At 44.7% G+C, this 22912-nt stretch overlaps 1 protein-coding gene, 2 non-coding genes and 1 pseudogene across 3 annotated transcripts; all 4 read right to left on the reverse strand.

The window, feature by feature from the left end:
• Positions 1–3246: 3246 nt before the first annotated feature.
• On the reverse strand, positions 3247–3886 carry LOC129553789 (large ribosomal subunit protein uL16-like; annotated as a pseudogene).
• A 10411-nt stretch (positions 3887–14297) lies between these two features.
• On the reverse strand, positions 14298–18780 carry HSPA8 (heat shock protein family A (Hsp70) member 8). Its single transcript, XM_055423240.2, has 9 exons — positions 18627–18780; positions 17707–17916; positions 17210–17415; positions 16935–17087; positions 16287–16842; positions 15880–16082; positions 15437–15635; positions 15016–15248; positions 14298–14721 (listed from the first exon to the last, which is right to left on the reverse strand). Exons 2-9 carry the CDS (start codon positions 17909–17911, stop codon positions 14524–14526), a joined length of 1953 nt encoding a protein of 650 aa, XP_055279215.1. The 5' UTR covers positions 17912–17916; positions 18627–18780; the 3' UTR covers positions 14298–14523.
• LOC129554947 (small nucleolar RNA SNORD14) lies at positions 14836–14919 on the reverse strand. Its single transcript, XR_008685671.1, has one exon. It is a non-coding gene; the product is annotated as a small nucleolar RNA SNORD14 (small nucleolar RNA).
• LOC129554946 (small nucleolar RNA SNORD14) lies at positions 16154–16241 on the reverse strand. The gene has a single exon (XR_008685670.1). It is a non-coding gene; the product is annotated as a small nucleolar RNA SNORD14 (small nucleolar RNA).
• Positions 18781–22912: the final 4132 nt, after the last annotated feature.

Raw genomic sequence — 22912 nt, forward strand, 5'->3', positions numbered from 1 at the left:
AAACTACAAAACATTGCTGACAGAAATTAAAGAAGACCTAAATAAATGACAAGACACACCATGTTCATCGATTGGTATTTAGTAATATTGTTTAGATATCAGCTTTACCCAATTTAAACTTTAGTCATTAAAATACCAAGATCCCCTGGAGAAGGAAATGGCAAAATGCTCCAATAGTCTTCCTAGAAATCCCCATGGACAGAGGAGCCCGGCAGGCTACAGTCCATGGAGTTGCAAAGAGTTGAAGACCATTGAGCAGCTAAACATCAACAACAACATTAAAATACAAATTATAATATAAGAAGGCAATTTTTTAAAAAGAAATGAGTTGATTTTTAAAATATACATGGAAAATAAAAAGATCTAGAAGAGTCAAAACAAACTTGAAAAAGAACAAAGTTCGGGAACTCAGACTGCCTGATTTGGAGACTTGCTATGGAGCTATAGTAATCAGACTTAAACACAAACTTAACCAAGTTTAACTATTCCAATTATCTATCACCACATAACAGATCACCCTAAAACAGTAGCTTAAAACAATAACAATCATTGATTTTGCACATGGTTGACTGGGCTCAGCTGACCAATGCTCACTCAAGGGGCTCTCTGAATGAAGATACAGTGGTTGATGGCTGGGGCTACAGTCATCTCCAAGGCCGCTTCACTCACATGTCTGGTGCCCAGACTAGGACCATGCAACACCTGGGGCTCCTCAAGCTTCTCTCATAGTGGTCTTTCCACATGGTGGACTCAGGATCAGACTTCCTACAGGGCAGCTGAAGAGTCTACAGTGAATGTCCAGAGAACCAGATGGAAGCAGCAGAAATTTAATAATCCAGACTTGGAAGTTATTCAGAGTTACCTGCTGCACCTTCTATCCATTAGAAGTCAGGATAGCCAGCCTGCATTCACGAGGAGAGGAATTAAGACTCCATACCTTGATAAAAGGAGTGACCCCCACCAAAACAAAAAAAAACAAAAAACTGCAGACATGTTTTAAAACCACCACACAAACCAAATAAGGGCCTGAAATAAAAATCACTCTTGGACTAAAAGAAAGTATGGTAGAAATAAGAAAGCATCTGATAAAATGATGAGAAATACCATGGGGGACTATTTGAGCTTCCTCAAGCTCCTGATGAGCTTCAGCAGCAATGACAGGCAGGTAGAAGACAAGAACCAGGGTGAGAGAGGGACCTGTCCCCACCTCATACAAAGTATGGTCTTACTCAACTACGTGAGGTCCTCACCTTTCTTGGACCTGCTCTCTCTCATCCCAGGGCCTCTCCAGCATACTGCTCCACTGACCAGCGTGCCCTTCCTCTTTCCTGTGGCTACCTCTGACTTATTCTTCGGGTTCACTTGAGGCTTTTACCCCTCCAGGAAGCTTTCCCTGATCCCCAAGCCTGGGTCAAGGCCCCTCCTGTGGAGTGCATAACTTCTTATACTTTGCCTGTTTTCAAGGATCATTAGTGTCTTGTTGCTACTTATTTACTTATTGATACCTCTACTAGAGGTGAAGTTCCCTGAGGGCAGAAGGGAAGGTTGATGAGTGACTTCAGTGAGGACATGTAATTTTCCTGAGCTACAACAGGACTCAAAGCCACACAAGCAAGTGGCTGCTTTGTCCCGAGATAGCGTGCACCACCTCCTTGCAAAGGCAGACTAGAGCCGGGCAGACCAGGTCTGACGAGTGATTAGCTCTACTGTGTGAATAGCCGACAATGCAATGTGCTCAACCGTGGCCTCCCCTCCAGCCTCCCCAAATCAGCAACTCCCCTTCCCAGCTCCTCTCTGAGAGCAGATCGACCTGCTTCCCACTAAAACCATAGACGCGATAATAGGAGGAAAAAAATAGGGTTGAGGGCAGGACAATTGGTGGCAACGAGATGAACACAGATTAATGATGCGGGCCTCGCCCTGGCCATCCCAGCCTGGGCTGGCGAAGGTTCATAGTTGATACCCATTAAAGAGCTTAATGAAATAATTATAATTCACACCCCAGAGTATCAAAGAATCAATACTGGGGAACTTTGGGCCACTCTAAGGGTGACATCCCACCGGCTTCACAGTTCAGCACAGCGGGCAGGGCCGGTGGAAGTAAATGCAGTTGACACGGAAGTTGCATTAAAAGAGGGCAATAATAGATTAAAAGCTGCCGGGATCCTGGCGACTGACCGTCAATATCCTTTATCCCCTACCTCGTCCCAATTCTGCCCCCTCCATGCACTATTAGTCCAAATCGATGGGCTGTCAATTGACATCACCAGCTCCAGCATTAATGCGAGCTCACAAAAGAAACCCGGCCCTGTATTATCACTCCTCTCGCTTCCAAATTACCACATAATGCAGGCCACGGGCAGCTTGTGACATGTTAACACTATACACGATTTGTTGGGATTGGACTAAATATTTCATGCTAAAGATTTCATCAGAGACTTGATGACAGAAATAAACTGCTGCCCACGGGGAAATCACTGGAAATAATAGAATTAGGCGTTGTTGGAAAATCCAGAGGGACCAAGGGCTGGTAAAAGGATACAAGGGAACACTGTCCACAGCAGGTGGCCTGCGGTGGGCCTGCTTCTGAGAAAGAGACTGCAAAGAAAGGCCTTTTTGTTGGTCCCCCATAAGAACAGGTATTCAGGTTTCAGCTGGTTTACTTTCTATTCTTGCGCAAAAGCTGGGGAGGGGATTCCTCTTCTGTGATGACTGGGAATGTGACTGTCATGGGGTGAATTGTGTCCCCTTCACCCCAATTAAAAAAAATAAAAGGTTAAAAGTCCTAATCCCCACAACCTCAGAATGTGACCTCATTTGGAAATAGTCATTACAGAGGTAATTGGTTAAAATGAGGTCACTATGATGGGTCCTAACCCAGTATGACTGCTGTCCTTATTAAAAAAAAAAAAATGGAATTTGGACACAGGAACAGACATGCACAGAGGGAAAAAGATATGAAGACATACAGGGAGAAGACAGTCATGTGACTGGACTGATGCATCTTTAAGCCCAAGGATGCAGGCAGCCATCAAAAGCCAGAAGGGAGGAGCCGGACCACTTCCTCCCTGAGTACTCGAGAGCAGGGCACTGCCAACACCTTGATTTCTGACTGCTAGGCTCCAGAACTGTGATAATACATTTCTGCTGTTTAAGTTTTTGGTTCTTTGTAGGGGTTTTGGGGGGGCAGGAAAGTAGGATTTATTGCTAGGCATGCATGAGTAAGGAGGGGACAGCCCAAGGCTCTCATGAATACAGGCTCTGCCATTTGTCCAGAGGATCACGACTGGGCATGTATTTGACCCCCAGCCATAGGGGAAGAACCACTCTTCTGCCACCATGGTTTCAAATTTATCCACATTAAACTTTGAATATCCCCACTTCTGGGGATCTTCTGGCATCCAGGGATCTTGAACTTGGCCCTGCGGAGGGCCTCAATCACAAGCTTCTTGTTCTGCAGCTTGGTGCAGATGGACATTGTGACTTAGCCAACATGGACCTGGCCACTGTGCCCTGCGGCTTTCCAGAGGCACCGCACATACCTGTCTGGAGCCTGTCAGCTCCAGGACAGGACAACACCTTGTTGATGAGGATGATGTGGAAGGGTGGAGCTGCACTTGGATGTGAAAGCCACCTTTGCCACAGCTTTTCACCACTTTCTGTACTTGTTGGCACAAATACGGGCAGCCTCCAGGGCTTCGGAAGAGAGCTGCTCATACTCATCTGACCCCATGTGGCCACATACCAGGAACTCATCCAGTTTTGCCTTCTTCCGCACCACATCAAAGATGCACATCTCAGCATCAGGGACCCCTTGGCAGAAGTGAGACTTTGGGTACGGCTTGCTCTTACAATACCGGTAACACTAGGCAGGGCAGTGGCCCATGGTGACACCAGGACCTTCAGCGGCGTGCCGAAGGGAGAGTACAGATTTTTGATGTGGACCATTTTTAAAGTCTTTATTTAATTTGTTACAATATTGCTTCTGTTTTGTTTTTTGGCCATGAGGCATGAGGGATCTTAGCTCCCGACCAGGGATCAAATCACCACACACCCTGCATTAGAAGGTGATGTGTTAACCACTGGACCACCAGGAAAGTCCCCTAAGTTTTTGGTACTTTGTTATGGCAGCCTTAGGAAATGTTAATATTATCTAACTAATAGTTAATAACACTAGCTCTTCTAACACTTACTCTATGAGTCAGGCACAGAGCTAAACACTCCACATACACTGGCTCATTTAATCCTCATAACAAGCCTAATGGTGGATGACTTTAATCCCCATTTCATAGGTAAAGATACTCAGTTTCAGAAAGAATAATTTTCCCAAGGTCACAAACCCACTAAACGACAGAGCAGGTCCCAAACAGACACATAAGAAACACTAAATCAACAAAAACATTTCTGGTGAATATTGGCAGTCTCTCTCAAATGGTTACTTGCCTGCAGCTTGCTTGCTTTCAGCCCACCAACCTGTTTCAACTCCTGGGTTTGGAATCTGCATCTGCTTGGTTTGAGAGTCCACAATGTCTGAAAGGGAAGTGTAGGCATTAGAAAACAATAGCACAGGACTTCCCTGGTGGTCCAGGACCAGCAGTCAAGATTCTGCATTTCTGCCGCAGAGGGCGTGGGTTTGATCCCTGGTCAGTGAACCAAGATCCTGCATGCTGCAGGGGTGGCCAAAAAAGTAAAACAGCACAGGGCATTGGGGAAATGGGAAAGTATGGGCAAAAGGGTCTAAATTTTCAGTCACAAGATAAGTAAGTTCGAGGATCTAATGTACAGCCCCATGATTATACTTAACAATACATGTACTGAATACTTAGAAATTGCTGAGAGTAAATCTTTTTTTTAATTGGAGTATAAATGCTTTACAATACTGTTAGTTTTTGCTGTATAATAAAGTGAATCAGCTCTATATAGACCTACATCCCTTCCCTCTTGAGCCTCCCCACTAGGTCACTGCAGAGCACCAAATTGAGCTCCCTGTGCGACACAGAAACTTTCTATTTTACACATGCCCACTCCAGTACTCTTGCCTGGAAAATCCCATGGACAGAGGAGCCTGGTAGGCTGCGGTCTATGGGGTCGCTAAGAGTCGGACATGACTGAGCGACTTCACTTTCACTTTTCACTTTCATGCATTGGAGAAGGAAATGGCAACACACCCGTCTTCTTGCCTGGAGAATTCCAGGGACGGGGGGAGCCTGGTGGGCTGCTGTTTATGGGGTCACACAGAGTTGGACATGACTGAAGTGTCTTAGCAGCATCAGCAGTATATATATATTCCACTCCCAAAGAAAGGCAATGCCAAAGAATGCTCAAACTACCACACAATTGCACTCATCTCACACACTAGCAAAGTAATGCTCAAAATTCTCCAAACCAGGCTTCAACAGTACGTGAACTGTGAATTTCCAGATGTTCAAGCTGGATTTAGAAAAAGCAGAGGAACCAGAGTTCAAATTGCCAACATCTGTTGGATCATTGAAAAAGAAAGAGAGTTTCAGAAAAACATCTACTTCTGCTTTATTGACTACACCGAAGCCTTTGACTGTGTGGATCACAACAAACTGTGGAAAATTCTTTGAAATGGGAATACCAGACTGCCTGACATGCATCCTGAGAAATCTGTATGCAGGTCAGGAAGCAAGTTAGAACTGGACATGGAACAATGGACTGGTTCCAAATTGGGAAATGGGTACGTCAAGGCTGTATGTTGTCACCCCGCTTATTTAACTTATATGCAGAGTACATCATGAGAAACACTGGGCTGGATGAAGCACAAGCTGGAATCAAGACTGCCAGGAGAAATATCAATAACCTCAGATATGCAGATGACACCACCCTTATGGCAGAAAACCAAGAACTAATGAGCCTCTTGATGAAAGTAAAGTGAGAGAGTGAAAAAGTTGGCATAAAACTCAACCTTCAGAAAACTAAGATCATGGCATCTGATCCCATCACTTCACGGCAAATAGATGGGGAAACAATGGAAACAGTGACAGGCTTTATTTTCTTAGGCTCCAAAATCACTGCAGACTGTGACTGCAGCCATGAAATTAAAAGATGCTTGCTCTTTGGATGGAAAGCTATGACCAATCTAGACAGCATATTAAAAAGGAGAGACATTATTTTGCCAATAAAGGCTCGTCTTGTCAAGGCTATGACTATGCCAAAGCCTTTGACTGTGTGGATCACAATACACTGGGAAAAATTCTGAAAGAGATGGGAATACCAGACCACCTGACCTGCCTCTTGAGAAACCTGTATGCAGGTCAGGAAGCAACAGTCAGAACTGGACATGGAACAACAGACTGGTTCCAAATAGGAAAAGGAGTACGTCAAGGCTGTATATTGTCACCTTGTTTATTTAACTTATATGCAGAGTACATCATGAGGAACGCTGGGCTGGAAGAAGCACAAGCTGGAATCAAGATGGCCGGGAGAAATATCAATAACCTCAGATATGCAGATGACACCACCCTTATGGCAGAAAGTGAAGAGGAACTCAAAAGCCTCTTGATGAAAGTGAAAGAGGAGGGTGAAAAGGTTGGCTTGAAGTTCAACATTCAGAAAACAAAGATCATGGCATCTGGTCCCATCACTTCATGGGAAATGGAAAAACAGTGGAAACAGTGTCAGACTTTATTTTTTTGGGCTCCAAAATCACTGCAGATGCTGATTGCAGCCATGAAATTAAAAGACGTTTACTCCTTGGAAGGAAAGTTATGACCAACCTAGATAGTATATTAAAAAGCAGAGACATTACTTTGCCAACCAAGGTCCATCTAGTCAAGGCTATGGTTTTTCCAGTGGTCATGTATGGATGTGAGAGTTGGACTGTGAAGAAAGCTGATCGCCGAAGAATTGATGCTTTTGAACTGTGGTGCTGGAGAAGACTCTTGAGAGTCCCTTGGACTGCAAGGAGATCCAACCAGTCCATTCTAAAGGAGATCAATCCTGGGTGTTCACTGGAAGGACTGATGCTAAAGCTGAAACTCCAATACTTTGGCCACCTCATGCGATGAGTTGATTCACTGGAAAAGACTCTGATGCTGGGAAAGGTTGGGGGTGGGAGGAGAAGGGGACGACAGAGAATGAGATGGCTGGATGGCATCATCGACTCTGTGGATATGAGGTTGAGTGAACTCTGGGAGTTGGTGATGGACAGGGAGGCCTAGCGTGCTGTGATTCATGGGGTCGCAGAGAGTCGGACACGACTGAGTAACTGAACTGAACTGAGTCAAGGCTGTGGTTTTTCCAGTGGTCATGTATGGATGTGAGAGTTGGACTATAAAGAAAGCTGAGTGCTAAAGAATTGATGTTTCTGAACTGTGGTGTTGGAGAATACTCTTGAGAGTCCGTTGGACTGCAAGGAGATCCAACCAGTCCATCCTAAAGGAGATCAGTCCTGGGTGTTCATTGGAAGGACTGATGCTGAAGCTGAAACTCCAATAAACTCTGGCCACCTGATGCGAAGAGCCGACTCATTTGAAAAGACCCTGATGCTGAAAGATGGAAGGCAGGAGGAGAAGGGGATGACAGAGGATGAGATGGCTGGATGGCATCACCGACTCGATGGACATGAGTTTGAGTAAACTCCAGGAGTTGGCCTTGGACAGGGAGGCCTGGCGTGCTGCTGTCCATGGGGTCGCACAGAGTCGGACACGACTCAGCACCTGAACTGAACTGAGTGTATATGTTTCAATGTTACTCTCTCAATTCATCTTACTCTACCTTCCCCCCAACCCACGTCCAAACGTCCATTCAAGAGTAAACCTTAAATGTTCTCATCAAAAACAAAATAGAAATGGCAATTATGTAAAGTGATGGAGGTGCCAGCTAACCTTACTGTGGCAATCACATCACAATATGAAAGTATCAAACCAACATGTTGCAGTCCTTAAACTGACATATTATATGACAATTATGTCAATAAAGCTGGGGATAAAAAGGAAAACCAACGCACAGCCCACATTACTTGGTTCCTTGAGAGTAAAAATCTTATATTCACATACATCCTCTTTCACCCTCCCTCCCTCTCTCCCCTCACTTTGTGGAAGCCAGCTCTGCAACTTCTTTTCCAACCCCTCCCAAATTTTTAAGTGCTATTTGTACCACACAATTCATTATCAATTTAAAGTATGCAATTCAGTATTTTAACATATTCACAGAATTATGCAACTATTGCCACAAATTAGAATGATCTCATCATTCCAAAACAAAACCCCATACCTGTCTGCAATAACTCTGCATCTCTCCCAACTGTCCTTTCCCCCAGCATTATGAAACCATCTATTTCTACTTTCTATCTCAAAAGATTTGCTTATTCTGGACATTTCATATAATCAAGGATCATCTACATTAGTGCATGTATCAAAACTTCATTCCTTCTTATAGCTGAGTAATATTCCATCGTGTGGATCTACTGCTTTATTTATCCATTCATTAGTTGATGGACATTTGGGTTATGGTCTTTTTTTGAGGTTTTGTAATACTGTGTGTGTGCATGTGTGGATGTTTAATTTCTCTTGGGTACATAACTGGTAGAATGCCTGGGTCATATGTTAATTAATTCTAAGTTTAACTTTTGAGGAACTGCCAGACTGTTTTCCAAACAGGTTGCCACATTTTACACTCAAATCAGCAGTGTATGAGGGTTCCAATTCCTGTACATCCTTGCCAACTGTTTCTGTCCAGACATCCTAGTGAGGATAAACTTCTGAGGTTTCGATTTCCATTTCTCTGACCACTAATAATATTGAGCATCTTTCCCTGTGCTTATTAGCTATTTGTGTATCTTCTTTGGAGACATACCTATTTAGATCGGGTCCCTTGTAAACAGTGGTTTCTCTCTTTTGAGTTTACAAGAGTTTTTTAGTATATTTTGGATAGCAGTACTTTTATTAGGTACAATAGAACCTGCCTGTAATGCAGGAGACGCCAGAGATATGGGTTCAATTCTTGGGTTGGGAAGATCCCCTGGAGGAGAGCATGACAACCCACTCCGGTATTCTTGCCTAGAGAATCCCATGGACAGAGGAGCCTGGTGGGCTACAGCCCATAGGTCACAGTTAGACATGACTGAAGCAACTGAGCACATACACACACAAGTATTTTCCCCAATACTGTGGGTTGCCTTTCTTCACTTTGATGGTATCATTTTAAGCACATTTCTAATTTTTATGAAGTCCAACAAATCTATGTTTTCTTTTGTTGCTTGTTGTTTTGTGTCTAACCCAAGGTCAAGATCCACAGTCTCTTCCTTAGGGCCCTGGGGTTGGCTGCATCCTATGAACTATGGCCCGGCTTATTAGGACAGGCCTGTCTTCCTGGCAAGCCGCGACTGTCCTCATCCTGCTCAGCACACTCCCCGTATCACCCAGATCTCAGGGGCAATCTAAAGAAAGCAAGCAGTCCCTTGGGCCAAAGATTGACAGTTCTGTTACTGCCAAGTCTCCTTTGGCTAGAGTTGCTCCAGACTTGATAGTTTCCTCACCTCATGCAGCCCTAATTTGGCTCCCCAGCTCTGCAACGACCAACTGTAGCAAAGATCTGTAGGGAGCCTGAACCCAGCCAGCCTCTCACCACTCCAAGAGCCATGACCAAACCATCATAAAGCTCAAAGAGAACACATTCTACCACTCACCTCTTAGGCACCTGCCCCACCCCTTCTCACTTGCTATTACATGCTTCTATAATGTGCCAGACATTATACAGGAGTGTGTGGATATTCTTACGTTCATTCATGAGCTTGAGTTTAGTGAGGAATTCAAACATTTCATACAGGTAATGAGAGTCTAAGGAGCCAGAGTCAAAGGTGATGAGGGAAATAATGTTAACCATTTAAACTTGGAAAATGGACCATGAAAGGATCAGGAGACTATTTTCTCTTCCCATGGAGACTCCCCTTTTTTCCCTTCATCCCTGCACATTTCAAAGCTCTGTATCTGACCTACCTGTCTCAAGTTACTCTAAAATCTCTACTTTAACCCATACACCCCATCAGGGCACCTGTTCAACTTACGCAGCTGGGAATGCTTTGCCTGGAATGTGAATGAGAACATTTGAGGCTGACTGCCTTCCTCAGCATTTGCTGTGCTTCCAGTCAGACAACTTGTGAAACACAAAAAGCGCAAACCTAAGTGAAAATGTTCCAGCAGCCTCCCTCAGCGGTCATTTTCTAAATTGCTTACTGCCATCTAGTGGATGAAGATGTCCTTTCAGCCATACATACACTACTGAAAGGAAAACCCTCATCCTCTCCAGGCTGTCCCACCAATCACTGCATTCCACCTGGTTGTTGTTCCGTTGCCCAGTAGTGTCTGACTCTCTGCAACCCCACTGACTGCAGCACGCCAGGACTCCCTCTCCCTCGCCAACTCCATTCCACCTTAATAGAATTGAAAAGGCTATTTTTTCTATGAAGGTATATTGTACAGCAATAGTTGAATCAAATACCCAGTATTGTTGGAGCAAAGCATTGTTTGCAGGCATCATTTTCTTTAGAGTACATTTTAAGTACATAAAGACTGCAGTAATATTTTGGGGAGTAAATGTATGGCTGTGGCTTTTAAAGACAAAAATTATTCTTTAGTAGTTTAGAAATACAATTACTGTTACTCAACTAGAGTAATAAAAATAATTTCTAAACACAACCATAGCATTGTTAAGTGTTAGTAAGTCCAGCTGAAACGAGTAACTCTTAAAAGTGAACATGGAGATTGAGGGACCCTGAACTTTTTGCTCTCTTCCAAAGTCAATGGCACCCTGTACAAAATTTAAAAGCCTGGCAGCCAGAGGCAGGACTCTTCATAACCACATTACAATAATCCACACAGAAATAAAGTTGCTTTGGTCATCCTGTAGAGACTTACACATACACAGCCAGATGACCCAGCCGTCCTTCTACAGTTGTTAAAAGATAATCAAATAAGGTAAGATTAAATGGAAACCACTTAACTTCATCTAAACTGAATTGAGAAAATGCTCTTCTTATGGCCGCCTTCTCCACATCTTTTCCTAAGCTGTAATAAACAACCTAATTCATACACATTGCTAGTGTCTTCCCACAATAAGGATGCCGCCTTCTAACTGTCTTCATCTTGTGCATGGCAGTCTCTCCTGCTACTCTAGTGGTTTATAAGACTGGAACACATCTTTACCAGCTTCTGCACCTACTGCTGTCAGGGCTTAGCCCACAGCAAGAAATTAAAACACACTATCGCAAAAGAAAAATTGACTTCAGTCATTGGGTTTCTCAAAACTCCAAATTACTTCAACTTCCTGCAAAGGTTAAGTCTCCAAGTTTGAACACCAAAGACTGGGGGGAGGAGAGAAACACCTAACAGGGAACTTCAAGTATCTGATGAACATTGGGACCAAAATCATTAAGTGCATGCCAAGTCTATTTATTCAGGGGTATCTGAATCTTTGCAACCCTACAGACGGTAGCCTGTCAGATTCCCCAGGCAAGAACACTGAAGTGGGTTGCCATGCCTTCCTCCAGACCTTCCCACCCCAGAGATCAAACCTGCATCTCTCCATCTCCTTCACCGGCAGGCAGATTACCGCTAGTGCCACCTGGGCATGTAACGCCAGGTTTTCTCAGATTACAAACTCCCTTGCTTTTAAAAAAAAATTCCTCAGTAAATGTGAAGCCCAGCTCTACATGGAGATGAGCCAGTGCCGCTACACTGGTATGCAAGAGCAGAGTTTTAGAATAAAGTCTACCCAATACTTAAATGCCTGACTGGCTCTCCTCACCCAGCATGCAAGTTTACTCAACCTCTCAACTTCTCAAGAGTCCTCATATGCATTCAGACTAAATGCAGAGAAATCAGTATAACTAGCAAATAGTCCGGAGAAGGCCATGGCAACCCACTCCAGTACTCTTGCCTAGAAAATCCCATGGATGGAGGAGCCTGGTAGGCTGCAGTCCGTGGGGTCACTGAAGGTCGGACATGACTGAGCGACTTCACTTTCACACATTGGAGAAGGAAATGGCAACCCACTCCAGTGTTCTTGCCTGGAGAATCCCAGGGACGGGGGAGCCTGGTGGGCTGCCGTCTATGGGGTCACACAGAGTAGGACACGACTGAAGTGACTCAGCAGCAGCAGCAAAGTTACTCCCTAGCTTCTGCCAAACCCTATTATACAAGCCCTGAAATGCATTATTTCTTCCATCTGTGTAAGGGAAATAGTGCATTTTATTCCAGTCTCATTGAAGAAACATATATTTTGTTCAACCTGTAGTAATGGCTACCACCAATAACCTTTGATTGGGCTAGGTCTTGTGCTTCACCATCACATTTCACCTCCAATTTTCTCACCAAGATCACATACAAAAGTATTGACTGGTTTAAAAAAAAAAACAAAAACCAAACCTAAAATAATCCAAAAATGCCCCATAGGGTTTGCACCAAACCCAGGTCACCTTCATGACTTTCACTGCTGGCTCAAAACTTCCTGGGGCAACCTCAAACATTAACACCTAAGTCACAAAATAGCCAATGTAATATGCACTACTGTTATGTTTTACTGAATTCTTTATCTTACTAAACTTCAATTGTTTTACCAATGACAGCCTACTGGCTATACCCACTAACCTGAAAATAAAACTTTATTTAATGCAGAAACGTTCTTTTGAACTCCAAACTATGTTAGTTGGGTCACTCAAGAACCAAAAGCTACACAAAGTAGAGACCTGAAGCAGCCCGGGGTTACTGGTCACTCTGCTGCTGCTAAGTCCCTTCAGTTGTGTCCGACTCTGTAATCCCAGACAGTAGCCCACCAGGCTCCCCCGTCCCTGGGATTCTCCAGGCAAGAACACTGGAGTGGGTTGAAGTGTAAGTGAAGTCGCTCAGTCATGTCAAACTCTTAGCGACCCCGTGGACTGAAGCCTGTCAGGCTCCTCCGTCCATGGATTTTCCAGGCAAGAGAGTACTGGAGTGGGGTGCCGTTGCCTTCTCAGATGTCACTCTGCTAGGAGCTTAAACTTAGACCACCATCCCTGGCCTAGTTTTTCCTAAATGACCACTAGGTGGCAGACTGGTATTAAGCAGGAATCATGACCACATGGATGGTGCTAGTGCTTAAGAGAACCCACCTGCCAATGCAGGACACGGGTTCCATCCCTGGGCCAGTTGAGATACCCTAAGAAGGGTGTGTCAACCCACTCCAGTACTCCTGCCTGGAAAATCCCATTGACAGAGGAACCTGGTGGGACATAGTCCATGGGGTTGCAAATCACCTATTATCTCAGAAAAATAACTCTACAGGATTCACATTCCCAGATGCAAGACCTCTGACCCACAGGCCAACATCTGATTCTGTCAATTCAAGCTTAAAACAGCCAAAGTATTTGGAAGTCTTTGTTCCCAAGAAAGCTTACCTAAAGGCAGTCCAGTGTAACTAGGCTTGATAAGCACAACTGTTCACAATCAGCTTCTGCCTCTCAAGTTTCTAAGGTTGCTGCTGCTGCTAAGTCACCTCAGTCGTGTCCGACTCCATGTGACCCCATAGACGGAAGCCCACCAGGCTCCCCCGTCCCTGGGATCCTCCAGGCAAGAACACTGGAGTGGGTTGCCATCTCCTTCTCCAATGTGTGAAAGTGAAAGTGAAGTCGCTCAGTCGTGTCCGACCCTTAGCGACCCCACGGACTGCAGCCCACCAGGCTCCTCCATCCATGGGATTTTCCAGGCAACAGTACTGGAGTGGCTTGCCATTGCCTTCTCCGGAGTTAGCTATGATTTAAAATGAAATCAGTATTAGACGCCCAATTTTTCAAACTTAATTACATGATGGGCAAAGGCCCTCACTATGCCAACCTTAACAGCCAGCTTCGCAACATCCTAAGCCGAACTCCTAAGCCTCAAGTCAGGAAACAGAAAGGCCTCTGCCAGTAGATTAATAGGGCTTCACAGTAAAAGAGTCTAGTTGCACAGATTGTGACCTGTTATCAATTTCCTTGTCCAATTTTTGCCTCAATGTCTTCTGAACTCTTTCAGTCAACCACAAGATTTACTGAAGATTTGAGATGCCTGTTCCCAACCTATGACACTGCAAAGCATCAGTATCTACAGTTCAAACTATGTTAGTAACACAGACTTAGCACTGTCAGAGTAGTGATGGAAATGTTTACCCATTTTCCCACCTTAATTCAAAGCTTAAAGCATTCACTTAGGTTGAACAATCTGACAACTAAGATACTGTTATGATATTTAGCCAAAAAAATAATTCCCAAAGTCAAACACTTACTACCCTTGTAAGCAGAGTCGGACAATTTTATGGTGCCAATTTTAAATACAGTTTTATTGAAGACATTGCATTTTTCCACTTACAATACAGTGCTTGTAAAGTGCAATGTTTTTCCATGTGCACACATTCCATGTTCAAGTATCAAGAATGCCCAGTTATTTACTATAGCAGCTCAACTTCGTTAACTGCCACGGGATTTGCTACAAATTTAGGTCCTTCCATGTTTTGTGTGGAACAATGCTAAATCTATACTAGGCTGGCTTAATCAACCTCTTCAATGGTGGGTCCAGAGGAGGCACCACCTGATGGAGGAGCTCCACCACCAGGGAAGCCCCCAGGCATTCCTCCTGGCATTCCCCCAGGCATGCCTCCTGCGCTCTGGTACAGCTTGGTAATGATGGGGTTGCAGACTTTTTCCAGCTCCTTCTGCTGATGTTCAAATTCTTCCTTCTCTGCAGTCTGAAGAGAAATAAAAAACATTCTATTACCATAAATTCTTTAAATGGAAAATTAAGTTTAATGCAATCAACCTGACACTATAAACAGCATTTAGGTTACATTGGAGGTCTTGGGTCACTCAGACATCCAAGGAAGGAATTGCCAACATCTAGTGTTCTGGTGGAAACCGCGAATGTTTTGGACCATTCATCATTGTGACCTCAATGTAAAACAACCAACCTAAGTTTTTGCTAAAGCCCTTAACACAAAAAAAAAATACCCCACACCCTCAAGTTTCTAGCAGTAATTACAAACCTGGTTCTTGTCCAGCCAGTTGATAATTTCGTTACACTTGTCAAGAATCTTCTGTTTGTCTTCATCATTAATCTTGCCCTGAAGTTTCTCATCCTCAACAGTAGCTTTCATGTTGAAGGCATAGGATTCAAGCGAATTCTTTGAAGACACCTTATCCCGCTGCTTCTCATCTTCAGCTTTGTACTTTTCTGCTTCTTGAACCATGCGTTCAATGTCTTCCTTGCTCAAGCGGCCTGTAAGATTAACCAGTGTTTCAGATGCAATCTTTTATGCAAGAATAATTACCCTGCAACTCCATTTAGCGATTAAATGTGATCTCTTGGCTAAATGGGAAGCTGTAACACTTGGAAAATAAAACCCAAACTCCAACCTCTTAAAAAACCAGATCTCACTACACACATAGTATGTAGCCCAAACTCACCCTTGTCATTAGTGATGGTAATCTTGTTCTCTTTTCCTGTGCTCTTATCCACAGCAGAAACATTGAGAATGCCATTGGCATCAATATCAAAAGTGACTTCAATCTGAGGAACACCACGGGGGGCAGGAGGTATGCCTGTGAGTTCAAACTTGCCAAGCAGATTGTTATCCTTGGTCATGGCACGCTCACCTTCATAAACCTATAGAAATTACATTCAACATTACAGAAGTACTACAAAAGAGGAGAAATCTCAGTTTCTCTGCTAGCTTAAATTTGGATAAGCTTGATTAGGCAAGACTGATCGCTCAGACATCCAAGGAAGGAATTGGCCAACACAGGATTTCTGGTGGAAACTACGAATGGTTTTGGAATCCATCATCACAGCAGAACAAATCCTGCCCAATTTTATAGCCGCTCAAGTAAGCCAAACTGAGCCATCTTACCTGAATGAGCACACCAGGCTGGTTGTCAGAGTAGGTGGTGAAAGTCTGCGTCTGCTTGGTAGGAATGGTGGTATTGCGCTTAATGAGGACAGTCATGACTCCACCAGCAGTTTCAATTCCAAGGGAAAGAGGAGTGACATCCAACAGCAGCAAATCTTGAACATTTTCAGATTTGTCTCCAGACAAAATGGCTGCCTGGACAGCTACATTAAAAAAAAATTATTTTTTTAAAGACAACCATAGTTGAATTCATAATCTTACTAACAATTCTCAATCGCTCAGACATCCAAGGAAGTTTTGCCATCATTAGCTAAAGCTTTTGGTGGAAACTACGAATGTTTAAAAATCACTCATCACAGCGAAATTTAACTTAGACCTCCTAACTGCTGTTTAACTAAAGAGATTACCTGCACCGTAGGCAACAGCCTCATCAGGGTTGATGCTCTTATTCAGTTCTTTCCCATTGAAGAAATCCTGGAGAAGTTTCTGAATCTTGGGAATGCGGGTTGAGCCACCAACCAAGACAATATCGTGGATCTGAGACTTGTCCAGCTTGGCATCCCGAAGGGCTTTCTCCACAGGGTCCAGGGTGCCACGGAACAAGTCAGCATTCAATTCTTCAAATCGGGCACGGGTAATAGAGGTATAAAAGTCGATTCCTTCATAGAGGGAATCAATCTCAATACTGGCCTGGGTGCTGGAAGAGAGTGTGCGCTTAGCACGCTCACAAGCAGTACGGAGGCGACGGACAGCCCTCTTGTTCTCACTGATATCCTTCTTGTGTTTGCGCTTGAACTCGGCAATAAAATGGTTGACCATGCGGTTGTCAAAGTCTTCTCCACCCAAGTGAGTATCTCCAGCTGTAGATTTGACTTCAAAGATTCCATCCTCAATAGTGAGGATTGACACATCAAAAGTGCCACCACCTAAATCAAAGATTAGCACATTTCTTTCTGCTCCAACCTGAAAATTAAAATACAAATAATTTATTTTCCTCTCTATGTGATGACTCAAATCAGTTTTGACTCAGACATACTTTTAAAACATGTATGTACCTTTTTGTCTAAGCCATAGGCAATAGCAGCAGCAGTTGGCTCATTGATGATTCGAAGTACATTGAGACCAGCAATAGTTCCAGCATCTTTGGTAGCCTGACGCTGAGAGTCATTAAAATAGGCAGGTACTGTGACAACAGCGTTGGTAACAGTCTAGCAAAAGAGAAAGATTAAAACAAGTTGGATATGCAAAAATACACCTTCACCATTCCAGTTTTACTCACCCTTGAGTCACCCAGAACCCCATCCACATCCTCCTGCAGTATGGTGCTCACCTTCCCAAGGTAGGCTTCTGCGATTTCCTTCATCTTTGTCAGGACCATGGATGACACCTCCTCTGGATAAAAACTTTTTGTCTCTCCCTTGTATTCTACTTGAACCTTAGGCCTGCCAGCATCATTCACCACCATGAAGGGCCAATGTTTCATATCAGACTGGACAACAGCATCATCAAATCTTCGTCCAATAAGTCGTTTGGCATCTATCAAAGATATCAAATACAAATTGTTACCTTGAAGTTCATTATACAAACATCTTTCCACTAAGAACTTAAACCGACTATCCTACTGATTAAATGCCTGTCAAGTTCATACTATTAAATGGATTCAACTTCTGAATAGCCAAGATTCTACAATTAGATTTTGAAAGGATAATCAAATTTCCTACAGGTTATCTTTTCTCACTCTCAAGGATTTCATGGCCGCCTCACACTTAACAGTAACAGCATCTCAATACACTGCCTAAATACCTCAAACTCACACTCAAGGCTTACCAAAAACCGTGTTGGTGGGATTCATTGCGACTTGGTTCTTTGCAGCATCACCGATCAATCGTTCGGTATCAGTAAAGGCGACATAGCTTGGGGTGGTTCGGTTCCCCTGATCATTGGCAATTATTTCCACCTTTCCGTGCTGGAAGACACCCACACAAGAATAGGTGGTGCCAAGATCAATGCCAACTGCAGGTCCCTTAGACATGGTTGCTAAAGGGGGGGGAAAAAAACGTGGTTAAAAAAGCCGTATTAAGCACTAAAACATTTACGAAGTTAACGCAACGTGGTAAGACCACCCTGAAAATTATACTTAGCACCTCACCGAAGAAACTCTGCCTTTGTCAGAAATAATCACGCGGGAGGGTCACAGCAAGTGTGTAAAGTGCTGCAGTAAAGTTGCCTTGCCAACCGCGGAAGCCGCCGCAGACAGAAAAACCAGCAAGGAGGGTCTGTTCTGCGGCATAGCTGAACACGTGGTCCCGTGCCCCGGGCTGAACCTTAGCCCTGCCCCCTACCCGTACTCAAAGCCGCAAGGACTGCAAATGCCCTGAAGCCCCCTCCCCCATCTTGGGGACGCGCCAAAGATGACTTCCTCTTTTAAGAACACTAGGTCTTAAAACAAGGAAACCGAGAGCCGCTGACTCTTTAGACGCTGGCTCCACGCCCTGCAGACGGGTGCGGCCTCTTTCTCACCGCAGGGCCTCCTACGCCGCCTTCCCTCCGTGCCCCGCTCCTCCGTCGCGATTGGACCCCTGGGCTGCCGCCCCCCCCCCGAACAACAAAGCCCCCCAAGCAAGGCAAAATAACTGCCACTCACACCCCCTGCCTGAAATGCTCATAAAGCACCGGGCCGCCGCAAATCCGTGCAGCCTACAGCGGCCTATATGCTCCCGAAGCTGAAATATGTAGACCTCACTTACCAAAAACGTAGGCCCAGCTCTGCTGGAACAGAAGTCAGCAACCTAGAATGCTGCCGGTGCGTCCAATGAGACCGGTTTCCGCCCGCCGCCCCGTCTCTTATACCCTGCCTCAGAACCTTCCAGAAGGGGCCCGCCCCTGCCGGTGCCCATCATATCTCCTTAGCCAATGGGGGCGCGGCCACCTCCGCAAGACCCAATGAAGAACCCGGCTCTAGCGCTCGGGCCTCCCTCTCCCGGCCGCAGCCCGCCCCGCCTCGCGATGACGTACTCACCGCAGCGTTCTGGAACTTTCATTCTCGCCCCCGCTCTCCGAATGGCCCCGGGGAAAGGGAGGGTGGGGCCGACGGAGCCCGCGCGCGGGAGTCCTCAGTCACCCCTGGCGGAGGGCTGCGGTAGGGAGGAAGGGCGCGTGTGCCACTGCGCATGCGTCCCCAGAAAGCTCAGGCGGGAGGGACGGAAGGAGAGGGAGGAAGCGGGGCGGGCCAATCTGGAACCAGCCAATAACAGCAGCGCGACCCTCAATCCCGCTCATGCGGAGCCCCGGGAGCTAGCGCGCAGGGCCGGCGGGGAGGGGTCTGGCCGCGGGAGCCGGGGAGAGAAGACGGAAGTGGAGCGAGGACAAAATGGCGGCTAAGGTTGCACCCTTCCCCCACCATTCTCTTGCCCGACTCCCACCCTGGCCGTATGGGTGATTTTCTAGGACTTCCCGGAGGCCACGCACCCACATAGCCAGCGCGGCTCTAGTCTAGAGCTGATCCAGAGCGGCGGAGTCGGACGTTCCTAGCCCAGGGCGCTGGGAGGGTAACGTGCCCAGTGGCACCCAGGTCTAGGGGTGGAGGGAGCCGGCCAGCCGCCGTGGCGGAAGGAAGGGAGGTTGGGGGTCTCCCCTCTGCGCAGGGTGCGCCAGGTTAGCCGGGCAGGCTCCTAGCACCTCATTTCATGGAAGCTGGAGGCCGGCTGACCCCCCACGCAGAGATTGGAGCGGGGGGGGTTCGACTTCTCAGCCTTCGGGGTCGGATGCTGCGTCTGGACCCTCAGCGAAATAAATGGCCAAACTCGCTTTTTGGAGCGCTGATGCCTCCGCCGCCCCTAATCTCCCGCGTATAATAGATGGGGCTTCTTGGCTTGGCCCCTCCTCCACCTGCCCGGGCCCCCTCACTTTGCAGTATTGTTTGTTTTTTTTTTAAAGAAAAATTAGGGAGTTCTTCGGAGAAGGCAATGGAAATCCACTCCAGTACTCTGGCCTGGAAAATCCCATGGACGGAGGAGCCTGGTAGGCTGCAGTCCATGGGGTCGCTACAAGTCGGACACGACTGAGCGACTTCACTTTCGTGCATTGGAGAAGGAAATGGCAACCCACTGCAGTGTTCTTGCCTGGAGAATCCCAGGGGCGGGGGAGCCTGGTGGGCTGCCGTCTGTGGGATCGCACAGAGTCGGTCACGACTGAAGCGACTTAGCAGCAGCAGCAGGGAGTCCTTTCCTTGTAAATGATCCAGGCGTTCGGAACCTGGCTTCCGGTAGCCAGGTGTCCTTGTATTCAGACTTTCTGAGCCTCCTGTTCTCAGTAATATGAGGTAATATATTTCCTGCCTTGACTTTCGTCAAAAACTAACCGAGCGACCTGGCAGAGAGGCGTTGAAAATGTTACAGAACGAGTGGAGTGCATAAAACAGGGTACCTAGAATTTCAAATTTTGGTACATGATGTGGTGTTTGGGGCCTTGTTAAGCCTTTCTCACCACGTTGAATGCTTTTGAGTGTGCTTTTTGAAACAGACTGTACTGTTCCTGTTTAGTAGATGAGTGGGCACAAATAGGTGAAAAGGGTTTTTTAAGACTACCGAGAAGGAAATGGCAACCCACTCCAGTGTTCTTGCCTGGAGAATCCCAGGGACGGGGGAGCCTGGTGGGCTTCCGTTTATGGGGTCACACAGAGTCGGACACGACTGAAGTGAGTTAGCAGCAGCAGCAGCAGCAGAACTTTCAGCGGTGTGGCTGGAATTAGAAATGTTTCCAGACTTAGAGGCTGACAGAAAGGGGTTACCTTGCCCTTGTCAAAGCCAGTAAAGCCTAGAGACAGAGTCGAATATTGGATCAAAGGATTTTCTTTCTGTATTTGCCTTCTGGAGGGAAATGTGGGCTTGAGTCCATGGAGTTGCACACCTAATTTCTCCCCATTTTTCAAGGAGCTCGTTTTATATGATGCTTTCATGGAGTATAATGTGCTTTCATTTGTTATTTCATTATCATCAAGATAGTTCTCTGAGACATAGCATTCATTCCTGTGTTAGGAGAGAAATGAGGTTCAGAGATGTTATTGGTGGGAAGTTAAACAGTTGGCTGAGCTAGAGTAGAGCCTAGCTCTTAATTCCAGATTCTTTGGTGTTTTTAAATTAGTTATTTCCTTCCTGGAAGTTCATGTAACTCGAACTGCAGGAAGCAAAAGATGTGTGCTGAGGCAGGCTTTTTTCAATTTTCTTTATCATCTGCAGACTTCCTCTCCCCACCCAATTCATCAAGTACAATGTGAACCACACCCTACGTTTTGCAGGTTTTTAAACTTAGCTCTGAACTACCTACAATACATGAAGCAGTGGAAAATAGAACGAAGGCTCAAATCCACAAGTTTGGGGAACTGCACCTAATATCAGTGATTGCAGAAAGCTGAGCAGATAAGCTTCCTTTATCATCTCTGGTCATTTTCAAAACATGTTCTAGGATTCAAAGACTCTTCTTTTTAACTAGAATGAGTCAGTTTATGTATTTAAAGTTCAGATTATGATAAATGCCCTGTCTCCACCTCTTTTAAATGCACAAGGTTTCAAGGGCTACAGTACTGGAGTCTGAACCCTAGGGCTTCTGGCTGGGGAAGAGGGTCATGATTTACATTTTTTGAGTGCCTGTCACAGGCCAAGCATTATTCTAAGGGCTTTGCATATATTACCTCATTTAATTTGGTAACTTTTTTTTCCAGATTTAGTTGAACCCCTTAGTGTGTACTTTTTTATTGGTACTTCAACTTGGCATAAAATATTTCTTAATAAATATTATTTGTTATTTTGATTAAATCCTTAAGGGCGGAAACTGTCGTGAACTTTGTCATCACTTTGTATGTCCAGGACTACTTAGAATCTTGCCTTGTGAGAAAAAAGTGCTTGATATATTTGTGACTAAAATCAATAAATAATACATCATATGCAGTCTTGAGTTCTTTTCTTCACTTGGCAAAAGCTAATAAATAAATTTCCAGTGCAGATTATATGAGCTTCAGCCTCTCCTATAGTGTCACCTTCACTTATTTATTTTTAAATTGCTGACACAGATGCATCTGTAATAAATATTTGGTTTTTGTGATCAAACACAGTCCCATTGACAAGGCAACTTGAAGTTAGAATTGAAATATAAACAGCTTAACACCAGAAATCAAGCAAAATTATATGTCTTTTTGCAATGGCAGTTTTGAAATTCTTTTTATACAGTGTAACAAGAAAGGCATCACTTCATTATTTTACAGTTTTAAGTTTAGTGTATATATATATATTTTATTGAAATGGCTATTCTCTAAACATCCAGATCATTCCATCTGTATCTTCTACAAATACTTTTCCTTCTACCATCTATTTTATTCTTTTTTCTTTTATATTAAAGAATCAAATTATTTGACTTGCAAGATTAATGGAATATGGTTTGACACCAGTAATGGTTCAAACTTTATTTTAAACCCAGAGCCTGTCATATCTGAACCCAAAAACCTGACTGAAAGAGAAGCAAGCACACCATTACTATTAAGACTTCAGTATCTTATCTCAGAATCTTCAATTCCTAGAATTTCTGATTTCAGGTAATAATTTGTGGCATTTCTGTAGATCTCCAGTGTGAATAGATTTCCAAAATACAGATATTCAACTGGTATTTTAGTCTTCTAATAACTAACCTGTTTAAACCTTTTCATGCAAAGGGGACTGACTCCTGCCTGCAGAGGCATAGGCAGGAAACCTTAGATTCAAAGGTAATAAATAATGATAAGAGCAAATTGCTAGTGATGGCACTGCTGCAGCTGCCACAGAATACTCAATTTGGCTCAGATACTCTTGGAATGAGAATTCTCTGAATTACACAGCAGAATTGATATGTCGCCTGGACACCACCCGACCAGAAGAATAAGTTGGTGGAGTAAAAAAAAATTTATATCTTACAAGGAGGCAGTGTTAGTATAAGAAGCATTCCAAATATGCTAACCCTCTTAAACTAATGGCAGACATTCTTTGCTTCCTCAGTGTCTCATTTC

The sequence above is a fragment of the Moschus berezovskii genome, chromosome 14 (assembly GCF_049115385.1).
Source record: "Moschus berezovskii isolate FMDL1 chromosome 14, NW_MosBer_1.0, whole genome shotgun sequence".
NCBI classification, from domain to species: Eukaryota; Metazoa; Chordata; class Mammalia; order Artiodactyla; family Moschidae; genus Moschus; species Moschus berezovskii.

Coding starts and splice junctions, on each gene's coding strand:
- HSPA8 (XM_055423240.2), bottom strand. CDS start 17,911: ATGTCTAAGGGACCTGCAGTTGGCATTGATCTTGGCACCACCTATTCT. Junction 16,843..16,934: donor CCTATGGCTTAGACAAAAAG/GTACATACATGT, acceptor TTTAATTTTCAG/GTTGGAGCAGAAAGAAATGT. Junction 15,636..15,879: donor AGCCTGGTGTGCTCATTCAG/GTAAGATGGCTC, acceptor TAATTTCTATAG/GTTTATGAAGGTGAGCGTGC.